This window comes from Sitophilus oryzae, unplaced genomic scaffold (genome assembly GCF_002938485.1).
Source record: "Sitophilus oryzae breed Bouriz unplaced genomic scaffold, Soryzae_2.0 scaffold_1442_pilon_pilon, whole genome shotgun sequence".
NCBI classification, from domain to species: Eukaryota; Metazoa; Arthropoda; class Insecta; order Coleoptera; family Curculionidae; genus Sitophilus; species Sitophilus oryzae.
Window position 1 is genome coordinate 5,714,363 of NW_022146107.1, and position 12,509 is coordinate 5,726,871.

At 30.0% G+C, this 12,509-nt stretch overlaps 1 protein-coding gene across 8 annotated transcripts in view; it reads left to right on the plus strand.

The window, feature by feature from the left end:
• The window catches only part of LOC115877118 (ankyrin-3-like), a 176,755-nt gene that overhangs the window by 160,418 nt on the left and 3,828 nt on the right, over positions 1-12,509 (plus strand). For 5 of the 8 annotated variants that reach the window (XR_004049288.1, XM_030893224.1, XM_030893226.1 and 2 more), the window contains one exon: positions 3,063-3,767. The exons of 1 other annotated variant lie outside the window; for it this stretch is intronic. Coding sequence is in view for 4 of the 7 variants with exons in the window: in XM_030893224.1 (XP_030749084.1) it covers positions 3,063-3,767 (705 nt within the window). In the remaining 3 variants the exon portion in view is untranslated. Of the gene's footprint in view, positions 1-3,062; positions 3,768-10,613; positions 10,749-12,509 lie in introns of all 8 variants that reach the window. 2 more of the 8 variants (XR_004049287.1, XR_004049286.1) reach the window with 1 other exon arrangement.

Here is a 12,509-nt window from a genome sequence, read left to right on the forward strand (position 1 = left end):
CCTTTATTTTTATTACCCTTGACTGCAGTCAGAGAAGTAAGTTTAATTGGTAAACAATCATCAAAAATACATACGACTTTCAAAGTTTTTATTAAACACGTTTGTTTTTATTAAATTCTGTGATTACAAATTTGTGCATTAATGGCACCCATTTACTTGTTATTACCAGTTGTGGTATTTTAAGACGTACATCAATAAATAAGTAAATAGCACATAATAACGCTTAGAATAATCTTCATAATGGACTAGTTTTTGCCAATATATAAGTAAAATAAGCTATAAAACAAGTAAATCAATTAATTACTAAAATATTAATTAGTAAATTAAAAACAAAACGTAAAAATATTAAAAAAAAATATATATAATAAATATATTGTTTCCCAATTTTACATTAAGATTCATCTCATAAATCCATCACAATCTGGTTTTTGCTGCCGAATTACTAGAATACAATATTTCAAGGCAGATGACGGATCTATTCGATAATTTTTATTCGAATAGTTTTCAACGAATGTTTTCTTACTAACTATCGAATTATTCGAATGAATTGCAACTATCGAATGTTTCGATAGTATTCATTCGATAGTTCCCACTACTAATTAGGGTGTCTCCTTGTTGAGGTTGAGACTGTCAGTTTTGGATGGCCAGATTTTTATAGTGACATGACAAATTGAATCAAGTCAGTAGCATGCGTTTTTCATTGAACAGTGTTCTTGTTAAAATCTTATCAATTCGTAAATCTACTAAATTGAGAAATTTTTTAATCCACATCTAATCTTACCGTAATGTTCATGTTAGGCAATATTGAGAACTTAAGTACACGGCATGTAGATTTTTTGTAAAAAGGTGCAAAACTTTTTTTAGAATACTTAATGATATTGTTTTATATAAACACAATTATTATATTTTTCACAGCACAAATTTTGACAAGATTTAAATGTTTTTTAACTGAAATATTTGCATTACGTGAGTAATTTGGGGAGTGTTTTCATACGTCATGGATTAATTAGCATCCATGCAATTTCAAAGTATTAATGCACTCTAAATAGCTGATTACAGTCTACCCACGGGAGAATTCATAACTGTAACATTGTTCCCTGTCATTTAATTCAAAACTAAATGGTATTCTTGAAAATATCCCAATTTTTGGATGAATTTTGTTTAATTTGCCCTCCCTCGTTGGGCAGATTTTAGTTTATGGCTACTGCGGTCAAAAACTCTAACTAATGTTCAAATTTATTTATATAATACATATACCGGGTGTTTTTCGAAAGTGTAACTTTTTTGTGTGTACCCCTATAACTTTCGTTTTAGAGAAAACGATATTTGGTATGTTAACATATGACATAAATCAGGATTGATTGACATATTCAGTTAGTTTTCGTCACTCCTTGTTTCACCGGAAATGACTACAACTCTTGATTTTTTAAGCGGTACCCTCGGTTTTTGTTTACTTTATTTGATAGCAAATGATGTTCTGAATAGAAGGTCCTATCATATGTCAACTTTGGGCAATTACGCTTAGAAATAGTATTTAAATTTCAATCTAGAGTGTCATTGCTGTGTTAAAACCACTAATTTTTAATCAAGGAGCCATGAAAAAATAGATTTATTTGTTTATTTATTGTAATGTTTTTTCTGTAGAGTATCACTAAAAAGTTAATAAAGCTCTCTTCCTGGCCAAAGATGACCAAATCGTAGTTTTAATCATAACCAATTTTTTCAATGAAGGAGGGTAACTTATTTTTTTTAATTTTTTTTACCAATAGTTTGGTCTTACATACTATTTTAAGTCAAATTGTTGTTATGAACACAGCTGACACTCTAGGTCGAAATTTGAAATACTATTTTTTAAGCGAAAATGTAAAAAGTTGACCCCCGTTCCATTTGAAAAAATTGAGATATGATTAAAAATACGATTTGAGCATTTTCTAACTGGCCAGGACAAGACACTAAAAACATTAAACGATTAAATCTATTTTTCCAAGGCTCCTTGATTAAGAATTGGTGTTTTTTACATAGCCATGGCACTCTAGATTGAATTTTAAAATACGATTTTTTATTAAGTGAGAATGTCAAAAGTTGACATATGATATGTCATTAATAAAATTGTTTGCTTGTTCTAAAATAGTTAATCCCGCGCGCGTTTATACCTTTCTATAGTAATAACATTTCGATTTCGTTCTTTGATAGATTGTTATTGTTAATTTTGATGATCATATTTTTGCTGTTGTTAAAGTATCATATTTCCAAACTATTATCACCCTTTCCGTAGCGTCAAACTAAGTAAATTTTGTGCTTCTTTAATATTTTAAAACAGCAAAAAATACGACTTTAATTAAAATACCATCAATAACAATTTATGAAAAAATGAAAACGAAATTATATTACCATAGAAACGCGTTTTGATTTTTAGGTTAGGACTTCAAAAATTCAACTATATTTCCATGTTTTTTAATTTTTTTTTCCTAAAACGGTATGGAAATTTCGATAAGTATAAACGGGATTAACCATTTTAAAACAGGCAAAACTTTTTATAATAATCTGTTCTGTTATTTCCCTTTTTATGAAATTTAAAAAAATGTGATATACTTTATACTTATTTTCATAAAAGGAAAATGTGCATTAATATTGTGCATATCTTTTTAACATAAATCAACTTAGTTGTTAGAGTAGATATTATTATTCTCTTCAAAATATCATTTTCTATCAAATAAAGTAAAAAAAAATACCGAGGGTCCTATTTAAACAGCAAAAGTTTTATTGGCCGCTAATAATTGAACGTATTCAATCATTTTCGGTCACTTCCAAATTAATCCTGATTTACGTCATATACAAATTTACTGAATCTCGTTCTTTTGCCTGAAAAAAATAAAAAAGTTATAGGGGTGAGCCAGGGGTGAGGTTTTAAAAACACACGGTATGGTTTTTCATTTCGATAAGAAATTCCTTATCATAATTTACTAATTGAATAATAGTCCAAAGAGATAAATTAGATTGATGCTTTTAAAAAATTACTAAGAAATTATTTTGCTTTCTACATTTTTTTTAATTAATTTTAGAAGTAACTAATGATGAAGAAAACGACGAAACCAACAGAGATTGCAAATCCCCAACCGAAGACGAATTACAAAGCAAAATACCGATAGTAAAAGGCAGTAAAGTCAAGACAATCAAAAAGCATTCGAAAGATCCGCTAAAAGAATTCGCTACGATATCCAAAGATATAGACTGGGATAAAGACGACGAACAAACAGTTACAACGAAAATAATCAAAACGGTAACAACAGATCCGATCGTAAAAACGACAGTTACAAGAATCACCTCAGAAACGCTACCCGAAAGTGTTAAAAGTAAAATTCCTGTTCTGTCGAGCGGATCGAGTCCCCAAAAAGACGAAAGAGCATCGGCGGAGGAATTGGGCGACCAGGGCAGTGGCAAAAGCAAAATACCCGTACTTAAAACCGAGAGCATGACGATAACGCCGCCCGACGTCATACTCACCGAAAGAACGACGGTGTCGCCCAGTTCGACGCGAGTCATAGAAACGACAACGACGACGATAGTATCCCCTATTTCTCAGACTTCAACAAAGTCGAGTACCGTCGATTCAGACTCGGACGACGAGTCGAGACGACAGTCGCCGCGGTTGAAAAGCATTTTGAAGAAGTCGCCTCAACAGCAGCCGCCCGTTCATCCGGTAGGTAGTTCCAGTGGCTCCGACATTGCGCTGCACGAAGAGGGCGGCGAATTAAGTTCAGATTCAGGTATGTCAGGTGGTGTGCCACTTCTTGCATTAGAACTCTGTAACGCTATATATAATAGTTGATTCTATGAGGCATGTTTATCTAATAAACTTCAGAATATTACTAAAGAGTTTTAATTATTCCTATTTTTTTCGGAATAGATCTGAATTATACGTTTGGGTGACATGAAATGCCACAATGGGCTCTTGCGGTCTCAGTATACCTCTATACAAAAGTGCTTTGTTTGTCTGTTAGATGATCATCAAACTTTAAAAAAAAATATTATGTATACAGGGTGCTACAAATTTGAGGTACGAGCATTGGTATCTCGGTAACCGTAATAGATACGAACATGGTTAAATTGGGGCAAAGTTGCGCTTTGGGATGTTCACCAAGAAGCCATCAAAAAAGTTTTAAAAATTTCAAGGATTGCTGAGTTTTTGGGAAAAAACGGATTTTTTTGAAAATTAATTTTATTTTTTCCTGCATTTACTTTTAAGAAAATTATAAAACTAATTGCACATTCTCATAGCCACTTTACAAGAGCCAAGTGAGGGTATTTTTAGATTTTTAAATTAGCTGATAATTTGTGAGATACAGAGACCAACTTAATTTTTTTAAATACGGACCTGCAGTTTTTATTTCAGGTTTTGAAAGAACTCGGTCTCCTGAGTACAATGATATGCCACACTTAATTTTTTTTTGTTTCAGACATTTGAACACAATTTATTTAAACTAATTTCAAGTCCGGTTCTGTTTTTAAATATTTAATCTAGTCATCGTTATAATATTGATAAGCTTTCAAACTTAATAATGACGTGGGGTAAAACATTGAATATGGAAAATCAAATGCAATAAAATGATAAAAAATAATATACAAATGAATACATTACTTCACGTCATTTGTAAAAGTGAAATCAATACATCTCAACATTTACAATAAATAAAGAGTACAAAATGCATTCGGAAGTATAAGAAGAAAGTTCAAAGAACTATAAATAAAATTGAACGAAAAATAAATTTGTGCAATAGGGAGGGTGGTAACCCTTTCAAATATGTAGAACATTAGTCACTAGTTTGTAGAAGTTGATTTATTTATAATAACTACGATTAACATTACCCATATTATTAGATCGCACACTGAGATTTCAAATTCACAATAAAAAAAGTTAAAAATGATATCTTTAAATTGCTGACCTGGATATATTTTATTTGAATCTTGGCTCGATTTTCCTTATTCAATGTTAATTAACGCTGATCAATATTGTTGCGATGAATATAATCAGATTAAATAATTTAAAAAACCAGACTCGGACTTAGACTATTTTAAATAATAATTAAATAGTTTTGTTGTTGTTAAGGTACCGAAAACAAAAAAAAGTATAAAGTGTGGCATATCATAGTACTCAGGAGACCGAGTTCTTTCAAAATCTGAAATAAAAAATGCAGGTCCGTATTTAAAAAAATTAAGTTGGCCTCTCGATCTCAAATTATCAGCTAATTTGAAAATCTAAAAATACTATCAGATAGCCCTAATAAAGTGGCTAAGAGAATGTGCAATGAGTTTTTGATTTTCTTAAAAGTAACTTTAAAATAAGTAAGAAAAAATAAAATTTGTTTTCAAAAAAATCAGTTTTTTCCAAAAAACTCAGCAATCCTTGAAATTTTGAAAACTTTTTGACGGCATCTTGGTGAACATCCCAAAGCGCAACTTTGCCCCAATTTAACTATGTTCGTATCTATTACGGTTACCGAGATACCAATGCTCGTACCTCGAATTTGTAGCACCCTGTATACATTAGTGTGTTTCAAAATAAAATAAAAAATTCTTATGGTGTTGAAAAGTTGAAAGTACATTTAAAAACAAAAATTTTGGCGCCTAGTAGAACCCTTAATATTAATATTAATTTTTGTTGTTTTCTTCAATTTATGTATTGTTTTTCATTTAAATAACACGGATTTTTTTTTTAATTTTGAATTTTAATAATTTCGGAATGGTTTGTTTCCGCAATATCCTCGCGAGAAGATTTATAGGAAATTTCATGCTCTACAAAAAACGTCTAAAGGTCAGTTCTTCAGATCAACCGTCTCAGAGATATCAGCAATTAAAAATAACACCAATCGAAAATTCGATATTTATATAATTTTTCCTATAAAATCACTTCAATTCTGTTGACCTATGACTGTAATCATTTTTTTGTTAATTTACTCTACTCGTACCTCACAAAATACACAATTATATAAATAATATTTATATATTTGTATATAAAATTGTATATAAATATTATAAACTTTTCAACACCATAAGATTTTTTTTTATTATTTTGAAACACCCTAATATACATATATTCATTTTTTCAGATAATTTAAGAACCGTTATTCCGATTTGAATGAGCTTTGGGATCTCTACGTTTTGCTTTAACATTTGACTTTCACAAAAAAAAACAGGAAAAAATACGGGAAGGATGAAAACTACCCCCACTCGTGCATTAGTAGAAATATTTTCTAACTCCACTGACTGATTTTTTTTGTCGTCAAATAATGGTCTCCTTAATACTTCCTGCATTTTTTGCCTCTTCTAAAAAAACGCCACATTCCATATTTTTTAGATAAAAAAATTTTGAGTTTTTTTTTTCAAAGCTGACCTACAAAATATACAGAGAGTTACAATATTTCGTGAACATAGAAAAACTACGTATTTCGAATTAAAATAAGTTAATTACACGCAATTTACCTCTGTATAAAAGTACTGGTTAACTAGATTATTAGGTTACATAGCTTGATATGCAAAGAAATATTTTTTGTAAGTCAGCTTCACCAAAACATTTTTTTTACAAGCGACTAAAATGTAGTAAAAAAATCAGTCATCAGTCTAGAGTTAGAAAATACTTTTACCAAAATTTATGTGGAGATAATTTTCACCCTTCCCGTACTTTTTCTTGATTTTTAGTAAAGTAGTAAAAGTAAAAAGTAAAGTTAAAAAGTGTTCAGTTTTAGTAAAAGTAAATGTTAACGCGCTTAGCAAAACATAGACACCCCAAATCATATGCAAATCGGAATAACGGTTCTTAAAATATCTTAAAAAATGTGTTTATTTTTTTAAAATTTGATGCCATCTAAAACGGACTAACGGACAAACGAAGTACTTTTGTATAGGGGTAGATCCAATGTCCACTGAACTTATTTTGATTCCAAAAAATAAGTAGTAGTTCTATGTCCATGGAATAATGGCACACCCCGTAGATATTCTCCAATTTTTATTTTATAAAAATTACATTTATTTCAGTTTGACTATACTTATACCAAATATTGATAATTTTAATTTTTTATGCCAACATATAATCAACTAAAGTTTTTCGTAGAATTTAGTTCACGTTAAAAACACAATATAGAATTAATATAAAAACTGCATGGCTGTTTGTTAGTATTAAACTATTATTCTAGGGATAATTTTCGATATACATATAGACTGATTCAACGACTACGTTAATAAATATGTTATAATATAAATATGATATTGAAGGTGTATTTACATGAGTGTAAGCTCACAATTGATGAATATTTGTTATAGTTTACAGGATTATTTAAAGAAATATTAATTTTGTGTTCATTACTTTTAATGTTGGAACATATATTTATGGGGCTTAAGTTCTAAAATGTTATGATTGGTTATATACCGGGTGTTTCTCAAAAGTGGCTCACTCCTATAACTTTTTTATTTTTTCAGATTTAGAAAATTTTCAGATTTTATTTTTTAATTTCAGATTAGAAAATTTTCAGATTTTATTTTCAGAACGAAATATTAGTATCGGAATATATAGAAATCGGAATTAATTGACGTATTTAACTACTTTTGGTCACTTCCTGTTTTACCGGAAATTACTATAACTGTTGATTTTTAAATGGTACCTCGGTATTTTTTTACTTTATATGATAGAAAATGACATTCTGAATAGAATTACATATATGTCAACTTATCACATATGACATTTTCAATAAAAAAATAGCATTTTACGGATGCATGATAATCCACCTTTAGGAAGATCTGGAGCCCGATTCTGTAAACATATTTCCTGTCTAGTGACTCATCAATCGTATACAAATGACATAGGCTAGATAGGAAATTCCTTGCCACGGAGCTTATGGAATCGCACTGCAGGTCTGTATACAGGGTGCGTCTCAAAAGTGGCTCACCCCTATAACTTTTTTATTTTTTCAGATAAAACAATGAGATTTGGTATGTTAGTATATGACATAAATTAGGATTGATTGACATATTCAATTGTTTTCGGTCACTTCCGGTTTCACCGAAAATTACCAGAAATTTTGGATTTTAAATGGCACCCTCGGTATTTTTGTACTTTATTCGATAGAAAATGACTCTCTAAATAAAATGACATATCACATGTTATTTGAAATTATAACATGCTGTGCATAACGACAATTTGACTCGAAATACGAAGTGTGTGGTATCAAATTATTCATAAAAAATGCTTTTTCCAAATAAGCTAACGAGCCACCCTCGTTCCATTTGAAAAAACTGAGATATGATTAAAAATACGATTTGGGCATCTTTTAACCGGTTAGGACAAGACAGTAAAAACATTAGGCGATCAAATGTATATTTCCACGGCTCCTTGATTAAAGATTAGTGCTTTTACCACAACAATGGCACTCTAGATTGCAATTTCAAATACAATTTGTTTTTGAGCGAATATGTCAAAAGTTAACATATGATATGTCATTCGATACGGAGTGTTATTTTTTATCGAATAAAGTAAAAAAATACCGATGGTACCATTTAAAAATCAAAAGTTGTAGTCATTTCCGGTGAAACAGGAAGTGACCGAAAACAATTGAATACGTTAATCAATCCTAATTTATGTCATATACTAACATACCAAATTCCATTCTTTTATCTGAAAAAAATAAAAAAGTTATAGGGGTGAGCGACTTTTGAGACGCACCCGATATACCGGGAGATGTTTTTCAATTGTGACTTGTTACTCATCGATAAATAATCCTTTTTATCTTAAATATGATTTAAATTTATATTTTATTCTAATGCTGATGCATTCTGTGTGCTACAAGACCATTACTTACATAAAAAAAATACTCCATATTTTTAAACTCTTATATATATATTACTAGTTTTTTTTTATATTTATATTACATAAATTATAAGCAATAGCAGCAAATTTAACACCCAGTTTGACATTTTGTGACATTTTCCGACCAGTTTGACATTTGTGACTTACTCAGAAGTGAGAAATGCCATACTGTATCTACTATATGATCGAAAACAAGTCAAGCTGGCTTGTAAATAACGATTAATGGCATTTGCTTTTGTCATTTCTCATATAAAATATCAGCGATCTTCATTTCCAAGCCAACTCTGACGCCGTTTTTTTTTATGGTATGGTACTTGTTATCTACAGAAATTCAGGTCTCTGCCTAAAGCCATTTCAAATATATTAGTTTCGTAATTCTATCCAAAATTTTAATTGTACAGCTACTTACATAAAATTATCTAAGAAGTTTGTATGAAAAATATTTGGATTTTTGAAAACGTTAAATTTAAACTTTTTAAACTTTATGACATCTAGCTGGGTATCGATTAAGATGAATAATTACTAATTAAAGATCTTTCTAAAAAATATCCCTCCTGTTAATCTTTTTATATGCTCTGTTTTCTTTTGAAATGTATCTCTTACGTTTTTGTTTTAAATTTTTAGGATGTATTTTGCACTTCAGTGTTTTGCATTATGACTTCTGTGTTTCTAAATATTTTCCTTGAATGCCTTTAAATATATAAAAAATTTACTTTCAATTTTTTAGTTTAACCATGTTAAATTAACATTACTTACTTTTAGAATGCTAAAATATTAGTTTAACCAACCCTTTTTATTCAAACCAACTAACCAAAAATAATCCAACAATAATTTATTATAGGCTTGATGCATTCTCCGCCAGTGCTACCACCATCGGAAAATACCGTAAACGGCTGACTAAACAAATACACGGGTTTAAATGGCGAGTACACGAAAAATTTGTTATATAAAAATGTAAATCTTTTGATAACTTCAGAACGTGTATTCTAATTTATTACTCCAGCTAATATAACTTTTTAGATTAGTAGTAACTCGCTGGCTGCTTTAACTACGGTAGGGATCATTGTTTTATGCACCCGTTTTGCTAGTTGCGATATAGCGCTATCTGTACTGTAACGAAATTTTTAAAGGTGCATAATTATATTGTTATAACAAGTCCATAAAAAAATTAAGCACTAGTTGATTAAAAAGAAGCATACTATTAATATTGACACTATTAATATTAGCACTTTGTTTACTGATTTGTTTCGTCGATCTGCCTGAATTTTTGCCTTTAAACTCATTTTGGCAATTTTATGATCATTTGAAATAACATAACGCGTCGGCTAGTTTCGATTGTTTTTCACTAATTTTTCCTAGCCGAAACAAGTGTTACATCACACATACTTCATACCTTAGAATTTTATAGTTTCACTAACTGCACTAGTGAAAACTAAAATAGTTAAATTTATGACAAAGCCACGATTTTAATATTATTTCAATATGATCAACACAAACGTAACCGGGAACCGGGACTGCGTGAAATTCATAGCCGGAAAGTTCAACTGAAATGCACCAAGCCTATATTAATATTTAATTTGCGATATAACTGGCATTTAAAAATACATTGATTTTTAAGAAATCTAAAATATAGTAATAAAAAATATAGGCGATAATTTTGTGACGTATTAATATAAAAGATTTAATGTTAATTTGGCCTGGGGATTTTTGACCCCATACTTCCATAAACTAATGCTTTTTTCTATTATAATATAAGTTTATGGCCCAGCCGAACAAAAACAATGCTTAGAGAACGCCTGGCATGCTATGTACGTTCCCCTAGCCTGGTCGTTATTCGCAATAGCCACAAGCATGATCGTGTTGGCACTACTCGCACAGTACTGACTTCATGGTATGCCATTTAAGAATTTTATTTTCATAAAAATGACACCACAAATTACACACAAACACATTCATCTTATAGTTTTAAACATGTAGACGTTATAAATATAAAATAGGTTTGAACGAAAATATTAGAATTGGAATAGCGGCTGTGGTACGATGGGTTTTTACAAAGTTTCATATGTATGGTGTATGGGCTGGATCAATAAAAGGGTAATCACGTTACTAGTTAAGTTTAGATGAATGAAAAGAACTTTAAAGGTTGTTTGGACACTTATTGCTCACAACTTATTGCCCAAATGTTTGAAAATAAATCAAACGGTTCATGCAAATATCTGATAATACATATCGTCGGTGAAATGTGTTAAACTGCCAACTCCATTATTCCCAATTTTACAGGAGAGAAAAGAAACGGTGCACAAAATATGTATAGTTTATCCGAAGTTAGTTGGAATAATTTCGGCACTGTCTTTGTTGGCACCTTTGTCGACATCATCGGGATAAAGGAATTAATAGTCTCAGTACTTCCAATTGACTTCGGAAATACTATACACCCGCAGTAAGTATATTCATGCGTTAATATAATAAAGAGATTAATATTTTTTTTATTAATTGTTGAATTTGAATGAATTGAATTGAATTTTTGAATTTTAAAATGAGTTGAAAAAAAGTAAACAATCTAAAATGTATAATTCAAATGGTAAAATACCGTACTATCTAAAAAAACGGCGTCAAAAACGGCTGGAGAACGATAATTGATGATAATTTTGGCGAGGTCAATCTCTAGATGTCATTTACTAAATATTGATACAAAACTTGTGAAAAATTAACACTAGATAGGTATAACGTTTCCAGACACACAAATATGTTTCAAAAAAAATTATACTATTTCAAAAGAATTTTTACTCAATATTAAAATAAATTACAACCTTCTTTAGGACAACTGGCAGTATGTGCCATTAAGAATAGAGAAGAGTCAGGGCCAAGTAATGACGTCTAGAGCTTGACCTCGCCAAAATTCTCATGGACATTATCATTCCCAAGCCGTATTTGACGCCTTTTTTTTGATTGAATGGTAGTGTTAACTAAGTTCCATCGCTACCATTACATGATCCTCCATGATCATTTTTATATTTAGAAATAAAGGTAGTTAATGTATTTTAGATTTTTTTTGCTACATTAATAAACCCAGTTTATGAGAATCCTGTTCTTTTTTATTATAAAAACCTCTAGATCTTTTTTTATATTTTTACTGGTTTACGTTATACACGAATCATACCATTGTCATTTCCTTCTCACTGTAGCCTCATTTTGAGTAATATGCATTTATTCTATCAACCCGAAAGTCTGGTTATTGTTTGTTCACCGGATAGTAGTTCTACTTTGATATAATGTTTTTTTATATTCTATTTTTTACCAAAAAAATGCTTCATCTCAACAAAGAATATTTTTTAACCAAAACCGTTTTTTCTCATCTGTCTAGATTTTTGAACATACATAATATACTAATTTCTAAGTATATTTTAAGATAATATAGCTAATTTAATTTCACCTGTTTTCCATTAATAATTGACATTAACAGATATGTTAAATATTTTATCTCTAAAATGTAGTTACAATAAAATTTGCGGACGGTGTTTCAAATTTACCACTTTCAGTCAGACTTTTACTAGTGAGATTATTTACATTATGATATGGGCAAGCACTATGCAGTTTGCCGATATGTAATCAGTTGCATGGAACTCTGCGTATCTAATTCAAATTCAAATTC